The following is a 24,748-nucleotide window of genomic DNA, read 5'->3' as shown; positions in this document are numbered from 1 at the left end:
CTACTTCATATTGATTTTGTATATGGTAATCATTCTTAATTATCTTATTAGGTCTCATAATTTATCTTTTGGATAAATCGTATTATCCGTGAATTTCACTTTTATTTGTTCACTCTGTTGCTTTGTTTTTGTCTTAACTGTATTGTAGAATGTCAGATAAAAACAGTAACAGCTGGTTGCCTTGTCTGCCTCCCTATCTCATAAGCAAAGCTTTCAAACTTTCACTTTTCTGTGTGCAATTAGCTTGTCTGTCTACAACATCACATGTCAAATTAAGAAAAAACAGTTTTAGTTACAGTTTGTTAAGAGTTTTAAGGCATGAATTGATGCTAATTTTATTAAACATTTCTTCTGCATTTATAATGCCAAATCTCATCGAATCCTTTGTCCTGCATGTTGTATACAGATTGATTTGTGATGTTTCCAGTGTTTCAACAACCTGGCATTTCTGGCTGTTGCTTTCCTCACAATGCACTTGCAATTTTCCTCTTAATATACTGCTGAATTTATTTGGATAGTATTTTGTTTCATATTTTAGCCTTGATATCCCTAACAGACAGGTCTGTAATTTTAACCCTTACTACTTTCCTTGTCAGATATCAGTATCAATGGTACACTATCTACATGAAACAAATCAGAGACTGTAGTCTTTTTTCTATTCTGGAGAAAAATTTCCCTGAACATGGATTTTTCCCCAAGTATTTCATATAATTTACCAGCGTAAACTACCAGGATTAGATCATTTCCTATGCAGAGTTTTCACTATGGTGCTAATCACTTAAAAGATTATAGGACTATTCGAGTTGAATGTTTCTTGTGTCACTCCTAAGACAGTTTCCTAAAAATCTAATCAATTTCTCATAAGCTTTCATATTTATTGCCATGAAAAAAATTGCTATATTCTCCTAAAATACAATTTTTTTAAAGATACATACATGCTGATATAGGAGAAGTAACTATTCCTTTCCAAGTCTAAATCTATAAATCAGACTCCAAGCAGAATTCTGACATAGAATGTTCTAATAGAAGAAAAAAAGGAATCAATATTTGCTTTGAAAAGAGAATTCCAGACCTCACATGTGCATATTTCAGGCACATACTGACCAATTCTCTGCTCTATTTACTTTGCACACTTATTACAAGAAAAACGGATCAAGATTTTGTTACATGTAGATACACACACATGCATGCTCAGTCACTTCAGTCATGTCTGACTCTTTGCAAAACCATGGGCTGCAGCTCAACAGGCTCCTCTGCCCATGGGATTCTCCAGGCAAGAATACTGGAGTGGGTGGCCATTCCCTCCTCCAGGGGGTCTTCCTGACTCAGGGATCGAACCTGCATCTCCTGCATTGCAGGCAGATTCTTTACCCACTGAGCCATCTCGGAAGTCCTATAGATACACGGTTAACTTCAATATCCATGTGCAAGGAAGAAAGAGTGTCCAGAACACTTAAAACTCTGGTAATCTATAGTTTGCTCTTGAGATAAGTCCAAGCCTATGCAGCAAAAATTTCCCCTGGTCCTGGTTTAATGAAATTCAAACATCTCTCCCTACTGTGAACCCACATGCATTGCTGGGTGGGGCATCCAGGAGCTGTCAGGCCAGCCAAGAGGAGCAAATTCACATACCCACAGTTGAAAGGCATCTGGTTTACATCAGACTCCAAGTGCAAGACAGAACCAGAGGCCCAGACACCAGGGAACACCCAGACGACCCTGGGCAGATGCTGGGAACTGACGGCCGTGCATCACTGTGTGGAAACACCACTCTGGGTTTACAGGATGCCTTTCTCCCTTCTGTTCACACCCTCCCATCCAGCGCCCTTTGCCTGGCCTTGGGTATGAAAATGGGGGTCAGAGGACAGAAGACCAAAAGAGATGAAGTCTAGGGGAAAGATCATCGGGTCTGTCAGGGGTGCAAGCCCATCCCATCACCTCCACATAAGGCTAACTTACTACCTCCAAACTGACCTGTGACGTCCAGGCGGAAGGAGATCTTCTGGCCCCCGGCTTCACAGCTGTACTCCCCGGTGTCCGCCTTGCCCGCCTGCTGCACCACCAGCTGCCGGGTGCAGCCCTTGGCCTCCAAGTGCACTTTCAAGCTCGAACTCAGCTTCTTGCCGTCCTTATACCACGTCACCTCCGTCTGGGCCTGGGCCACCTCGCAGCTCAGCGTGGCACTCGCCCCCGCCACGGCCTTTACCTCCTTATGCATTGGCTGCCCCTTGGTAAACACTGCAGGGGAGTCTGGGCACAGAGAAGGATACACAGGGTCAGAGACACAAATCAGATCCTATTCCAGGGGATCCTCCTGACCCAGGGATCAAACACACATCTTTGGTGTCTCCTGCATGGGCAGGCAGATTCTTTTCCTCTAGCACCACCTGGGAAGCCCAAACCAGCTTATGAGACCAAAACTTCAGGGTTCAGGAAATTTTCTCCTTGGAGCCAGTGATGCCCTAAGCCCAGAAGGGTGCACAGGTAAAGAATCTGATATGTCTCCTATGTCAGAACCTCACATGCATTATAGTCATGTTCTAACTCAAAAGTAATTCCTAAGGCTGGGAGAAGGTGGCCAAGGTTATCCCAGCATCTGTCACAGCTAGTTCACTGTCCTTCCCACATGACAGTCACCGCTGGTGGACAGACTGAATTGTGTGCTCTTGTATCCCCAGAACCAGGCATATGGTATATTCCCCACAAACTAGTCCACGTTTTTCAAGGTATAACGCATATGCAAAGTACATGAATTCATTTACAGCTCAATAAAGTTTAGGTGTACCTATCCCCATGTGACCAAAACACATCAGTTCAGTTCAGTTCAGTCGTTCAGTCATGTCCGACTCTCCGTGACCCCATGAATCGCAGCACGCCAGGCCTCCCTGTCCATCACCAATTCACGGAGTTCACTCAAACTAACATCCATTGAGTCAGTGATGCCATCCAGCCATCTCATTCTCTGTCATCCCCTTCTCCTCCTGCCCCCAATCTCTCCCAGCATCAGAGTCTTTTCCAATGAGTCAACTCTTCGCATCAGGTGACCAAAGTATTGGAGTTTCAGCTTCAACATCAGTCCTTCCAATGAACACCCAGGACTGATCTCCTTTAGGATGGACTGATTGGATCTCTTTGCAGTCCAAGGGACTCTCAAGAGTCTTCTCCAACACTACAGTGAAAAAGCATCAATTCTTCAGCGCTCAGCTTTCTTCACAGTCCAACTCTCACATCCAAACATGACCACTGGAAAAACCATAGCTTTGACTAGACAGACCTTTGTTGGCAAAGTAATGTCTCTGCTTTTGAATAGGCTATCTAGGTTGGTCATAGCTTTCCTCCCAAGGAGTGTCTTTTAATTTCATGGCTGCAATCACCATGTGCAGTGATTCTGAAGCCCCCAAAAATAAAGTCTGACACTGTTTCCCCATCTATTTCCCATGAAGTGATGGGACCAGATGAGAGACCTTTATATCAGATGCCATGATCTTAGTTTTCTGAACGTTGAGCTTTAAGCCAACTTTTTCACTCTCCTCTTTCACTTTCATCAGGAGGCTCTTCAGTTCCTCTTCACTTTCTGCCATAAGGGTGGTGTCATCTGCACATCTGAGGTTATTGATATTTCTCCCGGCAATCTTGATTCCCGCTTGTGCTTCTTCCATCAACAGACAACATTTCCAGCTCCCCATTCACTACTGACCACGCCCCCAAAGTCACCTTTTGACCTTTATCACCACCAACTACTTTTACCTGTTCTTTGATTTCACATGAATGGAATTAAACATCATATGTTCTTTGAGTCTGTTTTCTTCCACTCAACATAATGCCTGTAAGATCTATCTCTGCTATGCATGCAGCAGCAGCCTGTTCTTTCCTACCGATGGATAGGATCTGTCGTTTGAGCAAGCACCACGATTTATTTTCTCCTCTTTTCTCTTATGGTTCATTTGGGTTGCTTCCAATGTGGCGATGTGATGTGTGAAGTTGCTATGAACATTCTTTCATGTATCTTTTAGAGCACTACAACGGCTGGGACACAGAAGCATCTGCTTTTGGCTTTCGCAGATATTTCCAGTTTACCAAACCTGTTTTACCAACTTATGCTGCCAACATAAGTGTGTGGAGTTCCAGTTCTCCACATCCTTACCAACAGCTTATATCACCAATTGTAATAACTGTGTATACTCCATCAAACTTAAGTAAATACAGAGAGGATCTCAGAGATTCCATGCTACAGAGGCAGTCACTCACTTATTTACTCAATCACTGATGAAACTAATGTCAGTGAAGGGTCTATTATCTGCAGGCACTATGGCGGTAGCTTGGAATGCTACACCACAGCTGGAAATGTGTACAACACAGTCTCTGTGCTTATAGATCCTACCTTCTGTTGAGGAAAGATAAGCAAACATATAAACCTGACAATGATGTAATGCTAAGTTGAGTGCTGTGATGAAGTAAGTGATATGCTAGAGAAAAGGGACTGATTGGTGGCTTAGATACGGCAGTCCAAGCAAACCTTGCTAAGGAGTGATGTTTAGGTGAAGGCTAAATGATAGAAGGGAGGTAGCCCTGAAGAAAGCTGAGCGGGTCACTATAATAGAGATGAGACCTACAGCCAAGGCTCTCCTAAAGGGAAAGATATGGAATGAGTGAGGAAGGTAAAAGGGAATTGCACTTTTAGAACCACACTGGGCATCCGATTTTCTCCTGTGGACATTGCTGCTCCTTGGTACAGCATGACAATATAAGGTATAGGGTTGCTACTATGAAACAAGAATACTGTCCATGCTGTGGACACCTTGTGTGAATAGAGAGACGAAGTTAGAGATTGAGGAGGCAAGCCTCCAGGGAAAAGAGACTTTGAGGAATTGAGCCCCACACTCAGTTACATTTCCCCCAAGATGTTTGATGATTTCCCCAGCTGCATGACCCAGGGGACTATGAAGCTAAGCAGAAGATCTCTGAAAAGTAGAGCAGACATTTTAGCACCTTGCATTAACAGAGAGACAAAGATAGGGTTGAGTCTCTGCTTGGAAAGAGACCCTCACCCCTGCCCAAGTCTCTGCAGGAATCCTTGGAGGATGCCTCGGACTAGAAGCCAACCAGAGACAAACAACCCTGATCAAAACTGCAATGCAGCCTTGACTCAGTGCAGTACCGGGACAGGCTAAAATTCTTAGTTGTTTCCTTTATCCCTAGCAAAAGAAATACTGATCCTCTTTCTAAAGTAAGATAACATCATCCATGTTCAAAAAAAAAAACAAAAACAAAAACAATATCTGACCATCAACTGAAAATTCACTGGCTTGCCAAGGACAGGAGTAAATAGGAATTTTCTAAAAAGGCAATATTAGATGATCAGTTTTATGGTTATCAGACCAGGAGTTAACCATGTGTGCAGTTGCTAAGTTGTGTCTGACTCTTAGCAACTCCATGAACTGTAGCCCACCAGGCTCCTCTATCCATAGGATTTCCCAGGCAATAACACTGGAGTAGGTTGCCATTTCCTCCTCCAGGGGCTCTTCCCAACCCAGGGACTGAACCCATGTCTGTTGTGTCTCCTGCACCTGGGGAGCTGATAGATAAGCGTGATAATATTTCTTTAATATGAAAGAAAAGAAAATAGGTCAAATATAAAAATTTTACTACCAACTCTAGAATCTATAGATTCTATAAGAAATTAAACATAAATTATAAAATGGGAAAACAGAACTGAAAGTAAACACACTATAAATGGATTTGACAACAGATTAGATACAAAGGAACAGAAAACTAGTGAACTGGAAGACAGAGCTAAAGAAAACATCCCAACTAAAGTAGAGAGAGAAAAAGAATTGAGGTAGAGAGAAAGATACATGAGAGACACAGGAGAAAACTTACTCCATGACTGAGCAAAGACAAAAATCTACACTCAAAATGCTCTGGAATTCTAACCAAGATGCATACAAAGAAAACCATACCTAGGTGCATCAATATAAACTGCCAAAAGTAAAAAACAGTATCTTAAAAACAACAGGGAAAGAAAGATGGGACCTTGAGGGAAGATAAATCAGACAGTTGATATTCCAAAAAATACATGGAATCTGGAAGGTGGTGGAATAGTCTCTTAAAAAAAAATTTAATACAGTTTGGAGGGTGGATTGTTAAACTGTAATTTGATACTGAGAGAAAATAACCCTCAGAATATTGGGCTAGACTCTGGCTCTGTATTTCTCTGGCTATACGAACTTTGGCAAGTTACAGAGTTTCTTTTTTGCGCCGTATCTTAAAATGGGAATTCCTCTTCCTGAAGCGGGTGTGAAACTTAGACAAGTAAAGAGACAAGAAGCACTCATAGAATCTGGCCCTAGGCGTATGATTAATACGTGTTAGCTGCTATGTCGTCAGTTTTGCGAGGAAACGGGCTTCTAGGCGGCATGATCACACACTCCTCAGTCCCTAATAAATAGTTAACTTGAGGAACATTAAGAAACTTCAAGGAACCCACCTGCGACACTGAGCTGGAAGGAAACCTTCCAGGTCCCGACTTTTCAATCCAGACTCCCCAGGCTCTGCCTTGCCCACCTGCTGCACCACCAGGCTCCAGGTGCAGACCTTGGCCTCCACATACACTTCCAAGCTTCTGCCCTCTTTGAATCATGTAACCTCTGTCTGGGCTACCTTACAGCTTAGCGTGGCTCTGGCCCCCCACCTCAGCCTGCACTTCCCCGCATGCTGGGTACACCCTGGAAAACATCAATGTGGGCTCTGAGGACAGGGAGGAACAAGCGGTCAGAGACAATCAAATTTCTAGAACTGGATGAGGGCTCGCCGTCTGGAACTCAAAACTAGAATGCCTCGGCCCCAAGCTGGCCCTATTCCTAGCTTTCTCAAGGCAGGGAACTTCACAGGGAGAAGATGCACAAAGCAGGGAACAGGATAGTTCTTGGAATCTGAATGCGCCCAGTTCAATCGTGTTCAGGTTGATATATGCTACAACCCAGGTTTACTCATCACCTGTGATCTCATAATTACTCTAACAAAGGGAGGCATAATTTGAGGCTGGCACATCAAAGAACTGGTATTCTCAGGGAGAGTTGCTTATACCATGTTACCAAACACAGGCTATACTCTTGTGACAGGAACATCAATATGCTAATACAGTCTACAACTTCTAGCAGGCCAACCACCATTGGCGTAATCAGATCATGTAATCAAATCCTTGGCCTTGTAATCAGATGTTCTTTTTTAATTAACTTATTGTATTTGCTTCATATCACATTACTCTAGAACCCATTCTATTACTCCAGATTTGATTTCCTTCTTTATAAAATAAATTCATTGGTAATTCTTTCAGTGAGAGTTTGTGAATGGTAAATTCTCTCCACTTACTCTGTGCTCTTCATTGCTGTTGATAAACCTAAAGAAGAATAAATATCATCCCATTAATCTGTTTTCTCTTTGGAAATAGATGGAGAAACAGTGGAAACAGTGGCTGACATTGTTTTCTTGGGCTCCAAAATCACTGCAGATGGGGATTGCAGCCATGAAATTAAAAGATGCTTACTCCTTGGAAGGGAAGTTATGACCAATCTAGACAGCATGTTAAAAATCAGAGACATTACTTTGCCAACAAAGGTCCGCCTAGTCAAGGCTATGGTTTTTCCAGCGGTCATATATAGATGTGAGAGTTGGACTATAAAGAAAGCTGAGTGCTGAAAAACTGGTGCTTTTGAACTGTGGTGTTGGAGAAGACTCTTGAGAGTCCCTTGGACTGCAAGGAGTCCAACCAGTCCATCTTAAAGGAGATCAGTCCTGGATGTTCATTGGAAGAACTGATGTTGAAGCTGAAACGCCCATCTTTGGCCACCTGATCCGAAGAGTTGACTCATTGGAAAAGCCCCTGATGCTGGGAAAGATTGAAGGCAGGAGGAGAAGGGGACGACAGAGGATGAGATGGTTGGATGGCATCACCGACTCGATGGAAGTGAGTTTGAGTGAACTCCGGGAGATGGTGATGGACAGGGAGGCCTGGCGTGCTGCAGTCCATGGGGTCGCGGAGAGTCGGACACGACTGAGCGACTGAACTGAACTGAAGACCTCCTCTTGGTTTTTGACCTTCTGCAGTTCACTATAATGTGTCTAGCTGAGACTGTTTTTACAATTTCCATTATTACTTACGAACCTTACAGTTTAGGATGTAGATCTTTTATCATTTCTAAAATGTCTCCAGTTATTTCCTTCATTATTTCATCTTCCTCATTATTTCCAGTCTCTCCTAGAAGTCTTTTTAGACATACATGTGGCCTGCTTCTCATCTCTATTCTATTGTTAACTGTTATTTTTTACTTCTTTGTGATTCATTCTGGCTTTCTCAGATATATCTTCTAATTCAGTAATTTTATGTTCAACTATGTTTAATTTGCTGTTTATTCCTCTTCTAAATTGTTCATTATAAATTTAATGTTTCCTTTCCAAGAAATTTCACTTGTTCCTTTAAATCTGCCTGTTCTTTTCCCTAGTATTACACTTTTTCTTACGTTTTCAAGTCCTCCATACATCTTTTTAATCATTTTAAATAGATTTATATTCTCTTTCAGACTGTTGTTCTATCATCTAAAGTTCCTGGGTGGTCTAATCTTGCTTATGTTTGTAAGTTTCAACTCTCATTTATATTGGATAATTCCTCTGATACTTAGATTTTTATTGTGAGAGCATATTTATCAGGGATTCTTTTTTAAAGACTTTTATTTATTTGGCCATGCCACACAGCTTATGGGATCTTAATTCCCCAATCAGGGATTGAACTCAGGCTCTTGGAAGTGAAAGTGGGGACTCCCAACCACTGAGCCCCCAAGGAATTCCCCAGGGATTCATTAAGTATGACCTGGTAGTGGAGGGGTATCCCTCCTGAATGCTTTCCATTTACTCCCGTTAGGTATTCCAGGAGTATCGCTGGCCTAGATCTTCATTTTTAGCTTAACTTCTTACTCTGGGGTCCCAAATATGATACATTCACATTCCAATCCATTTCTTTTCACACCCAAGCCAAGGGAAATAGAAAAATACTTTGACACCTCCCTGGGCTATGGGTAGTTTACCTTTCCGGTCCAACTTTTCCTTAAACACGTGGTTCCGTAAGGTTCTCAGATTTGTACAGTTGTCTCAGTTCCAGTCCTCTAACTCTCTTGAACCAAAGTTCCTACTGCCTATTTGCAAGTCAGACCCAGATCCCTGAAACCAAAACCCCACAACAACATCAGTGCACCAACTCATCACTGACTGCTTTAGTCTTTCATTCCACTTCGCTTCCAACCTAGAAATCTCCCTTTTTTTCCCCTGCCAGTTCAGATATTAACTTAACCTAACACCTCATGCAAACAGTTGACTCATTGGAAAAGACTCTGACGTTGGGAGGAATTGGGGGCAGGAAGAGAAGGGGACGACAGAGGATGAGATGGCTGGATGGCATCACGGACTCGATGGACGTGAGTCTGAGTGACCTCCGGGAGATGGTGATGGACAGGGAGGCCTGGCGTGCTGCGATTCATGGGGTCGCAAAGAGTCGGACACGACTGAGCGACTGAACTGCACTGAACTGAACTTTGCTACATTTTGTCCACAAGAAAAGGCCATGTGAAGATACAGGAAGAGAGCTCTCACAAGAAACTAATTATGACGGCACCTTGATATTGGACTTCCAACCTCCAGAACTGCAAGGAAAAATAAGGGTTTGTTGTTGAGGCCATACAATCTGTGGTATTTTGCTATAAAAACCTGAGCTGACTAATACACTGGATAAATAAAATACACTGTACCTCTCCTCTTGAATTCTTTAAAATGTTCGATGGTTAAAAGCCAAAGATCATCACACACTGAATAAGTTTACAATGTACACAGAGATGATGCATAAGACAACTGGTAACATAAAGAAGAGACGACAAAAGTACTTACATATAAGTTCTACAAGTCAGCTGAAGTAGTAAAATTATGGATTCTAAGCAGGTGGTGAGGAGTATGTTTATTGCAATCCCTAGGGTAACTACTGTGTCACAACAGACAAATTAAAATGCAATACTAAAAGCATCATAAATAACCCCAAAAGATAGGAAAGGTAAAGAGAGAAAAAACAAAAATAAATATTAAGGCAGTAGACCAGAATTCAAATAATTACCACATTAATAACAAGTCTAGTCTTAACACACCTATTATAAGAAAGAGATTGTCGGGATGTGTAAAAATGACCCAACATTATGCTGTCTGCAGGAAACTCACATCAAATATGTATAGATAAAAGAATAAAACAATATATACAATGCAAACAGTAATCAAGACAAATCTTGCGTGTCTACATTAATACCAAATAGGATAGACTTCTGAGCCAAAAAAATTACCAGCAATAAAGAGGAGTATTACCTAAAGATAAACCAGTCAACATACAAAGAAGACATAACAATTCTACATGAGTGAGCACCAAATAGCAGAGCTTCAAAATACATGAGACAAAGTCTGCCAGAACTGAGAGTAAAACCAGAAATGCCAGTTACAGCTGGAGACGTCAGCACTCTTCACTCAATACCTGGTAGAACTCACAGACGGAACACCATTAGACGCCAAACCAGTAACCAGCACGATCGGACACGTGTAAGACACTCCACCCAAGAGCAAACTAGGCATCCCTTTCAAGTATACATGGAACAGTCACCAACATCTACCATACTGTGGTTTACTAAGAAAGCGCTAAACATTTCTAAAATCTAAAAACATAAAGTATGTGCTAGTATAGACTAGGAATCAACAACAGAGAGGTAACAGCTAAATCTCTAAGCACTTGGAAATTAAACAACACACCTCTGAATAATACAGCAGTCGAAGAAGTTTCAAGCAAAATTAGTAAATATTTTAGGCTGAATAACAATGAAAATACAGCATATCAAAATTTGAAGAATAAAGTTAAGGCAGCACTTAAAGGAAACTTAAAGTATTAAACATTTATTTTATAAAAGAAGAAAGATTTCCATCAGAAATCTAAGTTTATACCTTAAGAAATTCAACAAAGAAAAGAATAGAAAGAAGGAAATAATAAAGATAACTTAAATCAATGAAATTAAAAATAAAATCTATGAAACCTACATCTGGTTCTTTGAAAAGATCAATAAAGTTGATAAACCTTTAACAAGAAAAAGAAAGAAGATATAAACTGACAATACCAGGAATGAAAGGAGAAATATCACTATTTTAATATCACACTGCAGATATTAAAAATGAACAGAGGAAGACTGCAAACAACTCTATGAGCATGAAATAAACAAATCTGATGAAGTAATCAACTTCTTAAAATCCAAAAACTAAAAAAAAAAACTTGCCAAGAGGAAACAGATAAACTATATACTTTCATAAGTATAGATAAAATGTTTTTATTATTTAGACCTCCAAAACAGAAATCTCTGGGCCAGGATGACTTCACTGGTTTATCCAGTAAAATAACTAAAAGAGAAATTAAAGAAGAAATAGAACAGCATAGATTCTACACAATCTCTTTCAGAAAACAGAAGCAAAGAGAATACTTTTCAACACACTTTGTGATTCCAGCATTATCCTGATACCAAAGCCAGACAAAGACAGTGTAAGAAAGCTACAAACCAAAATTCCTCATGCACATAAATACAAAAGTACTCAATCAAATATTTTCAAACTGAATCCAGTAACACATAAAAAGAACAACACACCACAAACAACCAAATGGGCATAATCCAAGAAATGCAAGGCTGTGTTCAATATTTTAAAATCATCCTAAGACACGTTAGCAAAATGGCAAAATAATAACTTTTTTAAAAAAACTCTCTTCCATGAAATCAATTAAGACATCTGCAAAAAATTGTTGTAATCAACTTTCTCAAAGCTCTGGAAATTAACCAAAGGCTTCTTAGCAATCTGAGGAGCATACAGTCAAGAAAAACAGCCACATCTTGGTAAGAACAGCAAAACATGGTATTTTAACTTGACCAGTCCTCATACCCCTCTCCCTGGTTCTGACGTAGCCTTGAAAACCAACAGTCCACTATCACAATGAAAACCAGCAATTGGAAGCCTCCTGGTAGGCAAAGAATGAAATGAGGGCTCTTTCAAAGTTCCATTCCCAGAGAATAGTCATTATTTAAGCTGACTAGTGGTTCCTTGCCAGAGAAGGCAATGGCACCCCACTCCAGCACTCTTGCCTGGGAAATCCCATGGGCAGAGGAGCCTGGTAGGCTACAGTCCATGGGATCAGGAAGGGTCGGACATGACTGAGCGACTTCCCCTTCTCTTTTCCTTTTCATGCATTGGAGAAGGAAATGGAAACCCACTCCAGTGTTCTTGCCTGGAGAATCCCAGGGATGGGGGAGCCTGGTGGGCTGCCATCTATGGGGTCGCACAGAGTCGGACATGACTGAAGTGACTTAGCAGCAGCAGCGGTTCCTTGCAAAACCCCACTCACAAGGCTGTCTTTATTTATTCATTATCCAAGTCTGAACAGAAGCTCACCAAGTAAAAACAGCTTTTCCCCAGGGGTATTTGTTAAAAAATAATCACAGGCAATTACTGAACATGGCTGTCTGGGTTTGTGGATAACAACTGGCAGACAACAGGCTAATCAATGGGCTTAAAAGGAAAAGCTGGATTATGAGATGTTAGTAGATGGCTTTGGAAAGCTCTGACCTCTTCCTGGGCATCTAGAAGGCCATATATCCATGATACTCAGAAGACCCCTGAGAAGGTCCTAAACTCACACATCTGCCTCATGGAAGCCTGAAGTAAAGGCAGAGGTGGATATGGCTTTGAGTTACATGCATGCAACAACACCCACACAAAGTCCCCTGGCAAAAACTGGGAGACGTACAGGTTACAGACATCGGAGGAAATCACTGTGAAATCATTAGCTGGCCAACAAGCTAACTGAAGAGAGACTTCAGTATCTTACACACACACACACACACACACTTTACAGAATTCATTCAGGAAAGTCACTGAACATCCAAACAACAGCAGCAGAAGCAAACAGCAATACCAAGAAACACCAGGCAGGATGGCAGAATCCGAACTCCAGAGTTTCCACATATTATCACGTAATATTCCAGTTATCAACAAAGAATTACATAACATGCTAAGAAACAGGAAAGCATGGCCCACACACAGGCAAAGAAACAGTCAACAGAAACTGCACTGGAGAAAATCCAGATATTGGACTTATGAGAAAAAGTCTTTACATCAGCTATTTTAAGTATGCTTTTAAAAAACTAAAGGGAACAATTTACAATGAAATAAAGGAAGACATGAGGACAATGTCTCACCAAATAAATAACATTCATTAAGAGATATATTTTAAAATAGAAATCCTAAATTTAAAAAGTATAATAATTGAAATGACACCTTCACTAATGAGGTATTCAACAGCCAATTTAAGCAGGCAAAAGAAAGAATCATTCAACTTAAAGACAGGTCTCTTGAAATTAGCCAGTCTGAGGATCAGAAAGAAAAAGCCATGAAGAAAACGGACAGAGCCTCAGACAGCTGTAGGACAACACGGATTGTACCGATACATGCAAGATGGGAGTCCACAGGAGGGGAGAAAGGGGCAAAGAGGTTATTTGAAGAACTGGTCAGAAACTTCCAAAACTGATAAAGAACGTGAATCTATACACTTAAGAGGCTCAACAAACCCCACGAGGACAAACTGAAAGAGAGTCACACTAAGACAATGTACGTCAAACTGTCAAAGGTCAGAAAAGCAGCCAGAAGTGACCTGTCACACACGAGAGCTCCTCAATGGGACAAATGGCTGATTCCTCCTCGGAAAGCATAGAGGCCAGCAGACTGTGGGATGATATATTTAAACTGTTCAAAGAAAAAACCATCAACCAATGGTTTTAGATTTGTCAAGGCTGTCCTTCAAAAGTGAGAGAGAACATAACACAGTCCCAGATTAACAAAACCTAAGGATCTCTCTGCTGGCCCACGTCCTACAAAAAATTCTAAAGTAATCTTTCAGCTCAAAATGAAGACACAAGACAGGAGCTTGAAACTGTATGAAATCAAAGAATTACAGTAAATGTAGCTGCACAAGTAAATATAAAAGCCAGGAGCATTTTTATTCTGTAATTCATCTTGTTTTTTATATGACTTTTAAAAGGGAATACACAATAATTATAAAACTACAAAGTTAACGGATACACTATGCATAAAGACAACTTGTAACAATGAGAACAGTCAGCTTGGGGCACAAGTTGTAAATATGCAGTTTTTATTGAAACGAAAAGCGTATAATTTCAAAGTTGATTATTATAAAGCTGTATGCTAATGACAAATCCCAGGGTAATCACTTAAGAAAAAATGAATGTATATATAAATAAAGAAATGAAACAGTAACACAATGGCACACTGGAAAAAAATCAGTTAGTCATTAATGACAGTAATGCAGAAAGCAACAGCAAAAAGATATGACAAGAAACAGAGAACAGAATAGCAGAAGTAAGCCCTTCTTTTTAAGAATTAACAACACAAAATGAATGTGTTTCAGTGCTGTCTGTAAGAGAGTCACTTTAGGTCCAGACATACAAATAGGTTGAAAGTGAAAAGATATTCCATGCAAACAGCAATCAATAGAGATCTGAGGTGGCTATATTTAAGTAAAAAAAAAAAAAAGACATTACAAGACATTATATTATAATATATATAATTTTAGACTGGGCTTCCCTGGTAGCTCCGAAGGTAGAGAATCCACCTGCAATGACGGGGACCTGTGTTCAATCTCTGGGGTGGGACGATCCCCAGGACTCTTGCCTGGAGAATCCCGCGGACAGAGGAGCCTGGTGGGCTACAATCCACGAAGTCACAAAGAGTTTGACAAGACCAACTAATCACAGCACAGCACATAGATTAATGATGTTACATACTGATTGAAAGAGTCTTAACTAAGAAGATAACACAGCTATAAACATGAGCGCAACTAAGCACAGCACAGCAGGAGAGCTCCAAAACACATGAAACGAAAGCTAGGAGACTAAGACATAAACAGCTCTCCAAGAACTGCTGAAGACTTCAGTACCCTACTCTGAATAATGGACAGAATAACAGGTCAATAAAGGAATCCAACATGAATAGCACAACACAAGAAACTGGGCCTAACAGAATTAGAGCAGACACTCCCCCAATCAACAACAGAAGACACTCTGACCAACAACATTAGACACTCCACCCAACAGCAGCAGACACTCCCCCCAACAACAGCAGCAGACACTCCCCACGACAACAGCAGCAGACACTCCCCCCAACAACAGCAGCAGACACTCCCCCCAACAACAGCAGCAGACACTCCCCCCAACAACAGCAGCAGACACTCCCCCAACAACAGCAGCAGACACTCCACCCAACAACAGCAGCAGACACTCCACACACGACATGAGACACTCCCCCCAACAACAGCAGCAGACACTCCACCCAACAAATACAACAGATACTCCCCCCAACAACAGCAGCAGACACTCCACCCAACAAATACAACAGATACTCCCCCCAACAACAGCAGCAGACACTCCACCCAACAACAGCAGCAGACACTCCCCCCAACAACAGCAGCAGACACTCCCCCCAACAACAGCAGCAGACACTCCACACACGACATGAGACACTCCCCCCAACAACAGCAGCAGACACTCCACCCAACAAATACAACAGATACTCCCCCCAACAACAGCAGCAGACACTCCACCCAACAACAGCAGCAAACACTCTCCCAATCAACAACAGAAGACACTCTGACCAACAACAGCAGCAGACACTCCCCCCAACAACAACAGCAGACACTCCACCCACAACAACAGGAGACACTCCACCCCAACAACAGCAGCAGACACTCCCCCCCAACAACAGCAGCAGACACTCCCCCCAACAACAGCAGCAGACACTCCACACACGACATGAGACACTCCCCCCAACAACAGCAGCAGACACTCCACCCAACAAATAACAACAGCAGCAGACACTCCACCCAACAATACAACAGATACTCCCCCAACAACAGCAGCAGACACTCCACCCAACAACAGCAGCAGACACTCCCCCCAACAACAGCAGCAGACACTCCCCCCAACAACAGCAGCAGACACTCCACACACGACATGAGACACTCCCCCCAACAACAGCAGCAGACACTCCACCCAACAAATACAACAGATACTCCCCCAACAACAGCAGCAGACACTCCACCCAACAAATACAACAGATACTCCCCCAACAACAGCAGCAGACACTCCACCCAACAACAGCAGCAGACACTCCCCCCAACAACAGCAGCAGACACTCCACCCACAACAACAGCAGACACTCCACCCACAACAACAGGAGACACTCCACCCAACAAATACAACAGACACTCCCCCCAACATCAGCAGCAGACACTCCACCCAACAACAGCAGCAGACACTCCCCCCAACAACAGCAGCAGACACTCCCCCCAACAACAGCAGCAGACACTCCCCCCAACAACAGCAGCAGACACTCCACCCAACAACAGCAGCAGACACTCCACACACGACATGAGACACTCCCCCCAACAACAGCAGCAGACACTCCACCCAACAAATACAACAGATACTCCCCCCAACAACAGCAGCAGACACTCCACCCAACAAATACAACAGATACTCCCCCCAACAACAGCAGCAGACACTCCACCCAACAACAGCAGCAGACACTCCCCCCAACAACAGCAGCAGACACTCCCCCCAACAACAGCAGCAGACACTCCACACACGACATGAGACACTCCCCCCAACAACAGCAGCAGACACTCCACCCAACAAATACAACAGATACTCCCCCCAACAACAGCAGCAGACACTCCACCCAACAACAGCAGCAAACACTCTCCCAATCAACAACAGAAGACACTCTGACCAACAACAGCAGCAGACACTCCCCCCAACAACAACAGCAGACACTCCACCCACAACAACAGGAGACACTCCACCCAACAACAGCAGCAGACACTCCCCCCAACAACAGCAGCAGACACTCCCCCCAACAACAGCAGCAGACACTCCACACACGACATGAGACACTCCCCCCAACAACAGCAGCAGACACTCCACCCAACAAATACAACAGATACTCCCCCCAACAACAGCAGCAGACACTCCACCCAACAAATACAACAGATACTCCCCCCAACAACAGCAGCAGACACTCCACCCAACAACAGCAGCAGACACTCCCCCCAACAACAGCAGCAGACACTCCCCCCAACAACAGCAGCAGACACTCCACACACGACATGAGACACTCCCCCCAACAACAGCAGCAGACACTCCACCCAACAAATACAACAGATACTCCCCCCAACAACAGCAGCAGACACTCCACCCAACAAATACAACAGATACTCCCCCCAACAACAGCAGCAGACACTCCACCCAACAACAGCAGCAGACACTCCCCCCAACAACAGCAGCAGACACTCCACCCACAACAACAGCAGACACTCCACCCACAACAACAGGAGACACTCCACCCAACAAATACAACAGACACTCCCCCCAACATCAGCAGCAGACACTCCACCCAACAACAGCAGCAGACACTCCACCCAACAACAGCAGCAGACACTCCACCCAACAACAGCAAACACTCCCCCAATCAACAACAGAAGACACTCTGACCAACAACAGCAGCAGACACTCCCCCCAACAACAGCAGCAGACACTCCACCCACAACAACAGCAGACACTCCACCCACAACAGGAGACACTCCACCCAACAAATACAACAGACACTCCCCCCAACAACAGCAGCAGACACTCCACCCACAACAACAGCAGACACTCCACCCACAACAACAGGAGACACTCCACCCAACAAATACAACAGACACTCCCCCCAACAACAGCAGCAAACACTCCCCCAATCAACAACAGAAGACACTCTGACCAACAACAGCAGCAGACACTCCACCCACAACAGCAGACACTCCACCCACAACAATAGCAGACACTCCACCCAACAAATACAACAGACACTCCCCCCAACAACAGCAGCAGACACTCCCCCCAACAACAGCAGCAGACACTCCACCCAACAACAGCAGCAGACACTCCACCCAACAACAACAGGAGACACACACCCCAAAAACAACAGCAGACACTCCCCACAACAACAGCAGACACTCAACCCGACAACAGCAGCAGACACTCCCCCCAACAACAGCAGCAGACACTCCACCCAACAACAGCAGCAAACACTCCCCCAATCAACAACAGAAGACACTCTGACCAACAACAGCAGCCACTCTGACCAACAACAGCAGCAGACACTCCACCCACAACAACAGCAGACACTCCACCCACAACAACAGGAGACACTCCACCCAACAAATACAACAGACACTCCCCCCAACAACAGCAGCAAACACTCCCCCAATCAACAACAGAAGACACTCTGACCAACAACAGCAGCAGACACTCCACCCACAACAATAGCAGACACTCCACCCAACAACAACAGCAGACACTCCACCCAACAACAGCAGCAGACACTCCACCCGACAACTGCAAACACTCCCCCAATCAACAACAGAAGACACTCTGACCAACAACAGCAGCAGACACTCCACCTAATCAACAACAGAAGACACTCTGACCAACAACAGCAGCAGACACTCCACCCAACAACAGAAGACACTCCCCCCAGCAACAGCAGCAGACACTCCACCCAACAGCAGCAGACACTCCCCCCAGCAACAGCAGCAGACACTCCGCCCAACAATAGCAGCAGACACTCCCCCCAGCAACAGCAGACACCCCCCCAGCAACAGCAGCAGACACATTTTGCTCAAGTACCTACGGAACACTCTCTAATATATGTTAAGCCATAAAACGAGTCTCAGTAAGTCTTAAAAGACTGAAAGCATACCAAGAGTCTTTTTGACTATGATGGAATGAAACTAAAAAGCAATAATTGAAGGAAAACTAGAAAATTCACAATCATATGTCAAAGTTAAACAATACGCTCAAGAGAGATTTACAAGGAAAATTAGAAAATATTTGGCGATAAATGAAAATGAAAGCACAGCATCCAGAAACTTATGAGACGCAGTGAAAGCAGGGCTTCCTACCACCCAGAGCTATACATTATAGGCCTATTAAAAAAAATTACAAATCAATGACCTAACTTCATGCCTTAAGAAAAAGAAGATTACGTGAAACCCAAGCTCAGAAGAATGAAAACAATAAAGATTAGAGTGCAAATAAACGAAATAGAGAATACAAAAGCGACAGAAAGAACTGAGAAAACCAAAAGGTGGTTTCTTGAAAAGATCGACAAAATTGACAAAACATTAGCTAGGCTGATCAAGAAAAACACAGAAGACTAAAATTATTAAAATCAGGGGGAAAATAGGGACCTCAATAAAGACTTTGTAAAAGTTAGGATTATAACAGAATACTACAAACTACTGCATACCAACTAGATAACCTAGATGAAACGGAGAAATTCCCAGAAACACATAAACTATCAAACCTAACACAAGCATAAATAGGAAAACTCTGAATGGACCTATATCAAGTAAAGAGATTTAATCAGTAATCAAAAGCAACACGAGAGGCATCCAGACCAGAAATGAAGTAAAACTATCTGCAGGTGACATGATTTGCACATGGAAAGTCCTAAGGCATTCACAAAAGAACCAGCAACCAGTAAATAGATGAACTCAGAAAGGCTGCAGGCAGGCCAACGGCTATTGCCCAAGCACATATGGATCAAGTCTACTTCTTGATCAAGCCTATTTCTATGTCTTCAGTTCAGTTCAGCCACTCAGTCGTGTCCAACTCTTTGCGAGCCCATGAGTCGCAGCACGCCTGGCCTCCCTGTCCATCACCAACTCCCGGAGTTCACTCAGACTCACGTCCATCGAGTCAGTGATGCCATCCAGCCATCTCATCCTCTGTCGTCCCCTTCTCCTCCTGCCCCCAATCCCTCCCAGCATCAGAGTCTTTTCCAGTGAGTCAACTCTTCACATGAGGTGGCCAAAGTACTGGAGTTTCAGCTTCAGCATATTAGGAATGAGTAATTTAAAAGGAAATTAAGAAAATAATTCCATTCACAGTAACATTAAAAAGAACAAAATACTTAGCAACAAACAACACAATAAGCACAATTCTTGCACACTAAAAACTATAACATAATTGAAAGGAAGTTAAAACACCAAAATAAATAGAAAGTCATTTCATACTGTAGACTAGGAGACTAATGCTGTTAAGATGTCAATATTCCCCAAATTGATCTATACACTGGGTGCAATCCCAATCAAAATACCACCTGCTGTTTTTGCAAAATTTAAAAAAGATGATCCTAAAATTTATGTGCAAATGCAAGAGACCTCAAATAGCCAAATCAATGTTGTCTGGGGAAAAAAAAGTTTAAAGGATTCACACGTCCCAACTTCAATATTCACCACAAAGTTACAATGATCCAGACTGTAGCAGACATATACACCAATAGAGTAAAATTAAGAGTCCAGATAAAACCAGATGGTGTCAAGGAGGAGGACCACAAAGGTGGGAAGATAAACTCTGCTGCCAAAGCATAAAAAAGGCAGGAGAGAGGGGACTCAGCAGGTGCACAGCTTCGGCATGCTTAAAAATATGAGCAGCAGGAAGGGTGTGTCCAAAAACGTGGTCTCCAGGTGAGGCCTAGTGTACGCTAAGGAGGTTCCCTGCCTCAAGATTCTTCTCAGCAAAGCCCCAGGGCTGGCACTGTGGCTGGCCCACTTCTGGTAAAGCTGCTCCAAGTGTCTGAAATCTTGGGGGCAGAGTGCTGAAGGGCTGAGTCTTCAGTCAGTGATGCGAGAGCCAGCGGCACTGACTGGGACCATGGTCTGTGCTTAGATGCTCAGCTGTGTTTTAGACTCTGTGAGCCCATGGACTGCAGCCCACCAGGCTCCTCTGTCCATGGGATTCTCCAGGCAAAAATACTGGAGTGGGCTTCCATGCCCTCCTCCAGGGGATCTTTCCAACCCAGGGATCGAACCCATGTCTCCTGCATTGCGGGCAGATTCTTCACCACTGAGCCTCCAGGGAAGATTCTTTGGGTGAAGCCCTGTTCCTGATGCTCCAGACAATCACCTGGTCCTGGTCCTGGTCCTGCACTACAGAGTGCAGACGTGAGAGGTGTTGCTTTCCTGGCGAGCTACACCCTGGCCCTGCTGCTGCTGCTGCTGGCACCACTAACGCCCCAGGCTGTCACCACGCTGCTCCAGACCTCCAACATGCCTGCTGTGGAGGTGAGAAGGCTTCTGCAGGCAGCCACGAAGTACTACATGGGCACAGCTCTCAGCCATCACAGTCTTTCTGCTCTGGAGGGATTCCCTGGCCCCAATCTTCACCTCCATTCAGGAAACTGGAAAACCCCTCATGTCTGGAACCTTTGCAGTCTCTCCTCTCTGCAACAGCCTCATCGCTGTTCAGCTACTCTTCTACTGGAACGCAAAGATTCCCCACAAGAAGAAAGAGCAGCGGAGTTGAGCTGGCTCCCAGAGTACACTCCATGTTTCCATTCATCCACCCCACCCTGGGGGCCCTTCTCATCTGAATCACTCTGCCAGAGTGACTTGTAAACGTTCCTTGTTCCTGCGCAGCTGCAACTTTAGTGGAAACACTTGGTTGACTTCCATCCTTAGAAAGGACAGGGGTAGAGATTTTCAGACTGACATTTTGACATTGTGTGCGTTCTTACAAAATTCAGGAGAAGAAAGTAAGGAAAACCACTAGGTCATTCAGGTATGACCTAAATCAAATCCCTTATGATTATACAGTGGAGGTGACAAATAGATTCAAGGGATTAAATCTTGTACACGGAGTGCCTGAAGAACTGTGGACAGAAGTTCTTAACATTGTAGAGGAGGCAGCGACCAAAACCATGCCCAAGAAAAAGAAATGCTAGAAGGCAAAGTGGTTGTCTAAGCTATTAGAGAAGAAGAGATGTGAAAGGCAAGGTAGAAAGGAAAAGATATACCCATTGATTGCAGAGTTCAAGAGAAAAGCAAGGCGAGATAAGAAGGACTTCTCAAACAAACAATGCAAAGAAACAGAGGAAAACAACAGAATGTGAAAAGTTAGAGATCTCTTCTTAAAAACTGGAGATATCAAGGGAACATTACATGCAAGGATGGGCATGATAAAGGACAAAAACGGTAAGGACTTAGAAGCAGACGAGATTAACAAGAGGTGGCAATAAGACAAGAAGAACTATATGAAAAAGGTCTTAATGACCTGGGTAACCACGATGGTGTGATCACTCACCTAGGGCCAGACGTCCTGGAATGTGAAGTCAAGTGGGCTTTAGGAAGCATCACTATAACCAAAGCTAATGGAGGTGATGGAATTCCAACTGAACTATTTGAAATCCTAAAAGATGATGTTGTGAAAGTGCTGCACTCAATATGCCAGCAAATTTGGAAAACTCAGCAGTAGAAATAGGACTGGAAAAGGTCAGTTTTCAGTCCAGTCCCTAAGAAAGGCAATGCCAGAGAATGCTCAAACTACTGCACAAGGACATTCATTTCACATGCTAGAAAGGTTATACCCAAAATCCTCCAAGCTAGGCTTTAGCAGTATGTGAATGGGACTTCCAGATGTACACACTGGATATAGGAAAGGCAGAGGAACCAGAGATCAAACTCCCAAAATTCACTGGCTCATGGGGAAACCAAGGGGATTTCAGATAAAAAATCTACTTCTGCTTCATCGACTGTGCTGAAGCCTTTGACTGTGTGGATCACAAAAAACTGGAAAATTCTTACAGATGGGAATACCAGACCACCTTACCTGCCTCCTGAGAAACCTGTATGCAAGTCAAGAAGCAACAGTTAGAACTGGACATGGAAAAATGGACTGGTTCCAAATTGGGAAAGGAGTATGTCAAGGTTGTATATCGTCACCCTGCTTATTTAACTTCTATGCAGAGTACATAGGGGATATGCCAGGCTGGATGAATCACAAGCTGGAATAAAGATTGCTGAGAGAAACATCAACAACCTCAGATATGCAGATGATACCACAGAAAGTGAAGAGAAACTAAAGAGCCTCTTGACGAAAGTGAAAGAGGAGAGTGAAAAAGCTGGCTTAAAACCCAATGGTAATAAACCCATGCACCTATAGGTACCTTATTTTTGACAAAGGAGGCAAGAATATACAGTGGGGCAAAGACAGCCTCTTCTACAAGCGGTGCTGAGAAAACTGGACAGCTACGTGTAAAAGAATGAAACTAGAACACTTCCTAACACCATAGACAAAGATAAACTCAAAATGGATTAAAGACCTAAATGTAAGACCAGAAATTATAAAACTCTTAGAGGAAAACACAGGCAGAATATTTTATGACATAAATCAAGAAAGATCCCCTAAGATCCACCTCCTAGAGTAATGGAAGTGAAAATAAAAGTAAACAAGTGGGACCTGATTAAACTTAACAGCTTTTGCACAGCAAAGGAAACTATAAGCAAGGTGAAAAGACAACCCTCAGAATGGGAGAAAATAATAGCAAATGAAACAACCGACAAAGGATTCATTTCCAAAATATACAAGCAGCTCATACAACTCAATGCCAGAAAAACAAACAACCCAATCAAAAAGTGGAGAAAAGACCTAAACAGACATTTCTCCAAAGAAGACATACAGATGGCTAACAAGCACATGAAAAGATGCTCAACATCGCTCATTATTAGAGAAATGCAAATCAAAACTACAATGAGATATCACCTCACACCAGTCAGAATGGCCATCATCAAAAAGTCTACAAACAATAAATGCTGGAGAGGGTGTGGAGAAAAGGGAACGCTCCTGCACTGTTGGTGGGAATGTAAATTGATACAGCCACTATGGAGGATGGTATGGAGATTCCTTTAAAAACTAGGAATAAAACCACCATATGACCCAGCAATCCCACTCCTAGGCATATACCCTGGGGAAACCAAAATTGAAAAAGACACATGTATCCCATTGTTCACTGCAGCACTGCTTACAATAGCTAGAACATGGAAGCAACCTAGATGTCCATTGACAGATAAATGGATAAAGAAGTTGTGGTACATATACACAATGGGGTATTACTCAGCCATAAAAAGGAGTGCCTTTGAGTCAGTTCTAATGAGGTGGCTGAACCTAGAATTTATTATACAGAGTGAAGTGAGAAAGAGAAAGATAAATACCATATTCTAACGCATACATACAGAATCTAGAGAGGGTGAGAGGTATGGAAAGAGAAACATGGAAACTTACATTACTGTATGTAAAACAGATAGCCAATGGGAATGTGCTGTATGGCTCAGGAAACTCAAACGGGCTCTGTATCAATCTAGAGGGCTGGGATGGGGAGGGAGATGGGAGGGAGTTTCAAAAGGGAGGGGATATATGTATCCCTATGGCTGATGCATGTTGAGGTTTGACAAAAAACAACAAAATTCTGTAAAGCAATGCTCCTTCAATTAAAAAAAAAAAAAAACCCCAACATCAAAAAGAAGTAAGATCATGGCATCCAGTCCCATCACTTCATGGCAAATAGAAGCAGACGAAGTAGAAACAGTGACAGATTTTATTTTCTTGGGCTCCAAAATCACTGCAGATGTTGACTGCAGCCATAAGATTAAAAGACATTTGCTCCTTGGAAGGAAAGCTATGACAAATCTCAGTTCAGCTTGGCCGCTCAGCCGTGTGTGACTCTTTGCAACCTTATGGACTAC

At 43.0% G+C, this 24,748-nt stretch overlaps 1 protein-coding gene and 1 pseudogene across 46 annotated transcripts in view; one reads left to right on the top strand and one right to left on the bottom strand.

The window, feature by feature from the left end:
- OBSCN (obscurin, cytoskeletal calmodulin and titin-interacting RhoGEF) overlaps window positions 1-24,748 on the bottom strand; it is a 232,988-nt gene that overhangs the window by 188,393 nt on the left and 19,847 nt on the right. For all 46 annotated transcript variants that reach the window (XM_018051517.1, XM_018051518.1, XM_018051542.1 and 43 more), the window contains exon 8: window positions 1,975-2,250. In XM_018051517.1, the coding sequence (XP_017907006.1) occupies window positions 1,975-2,250 (276 nt within the window). The remainder of the gene's footprint in view (window positions 1-1,974; window positions 2,251-24,748) is intronic.
- LOC102182399 lies at window positions 20,477-21,533 on the top strand (annotated as a pseudogene).

The sequence above is a fragment of the Capra hircus genome, chromosome 7 (genome assembly GCF_001704415.2).
Source record: "Capra hircus breed San Clemente chromosome 7, ASM170441v1, whole genome shotgun sequence".
Taxonomy (NCBI): domain Eukaryota; kingdom Metazoa; phylum Chordata; class Mammalia; order Artiodactyla; family Bovidae; genus Capra; species Capra hircus.
The sequence above is the reverse complement of the archived record's forward strand: the minus strand, read 5'-3'. Positions and strand labels throughout refer to the sequence as shown.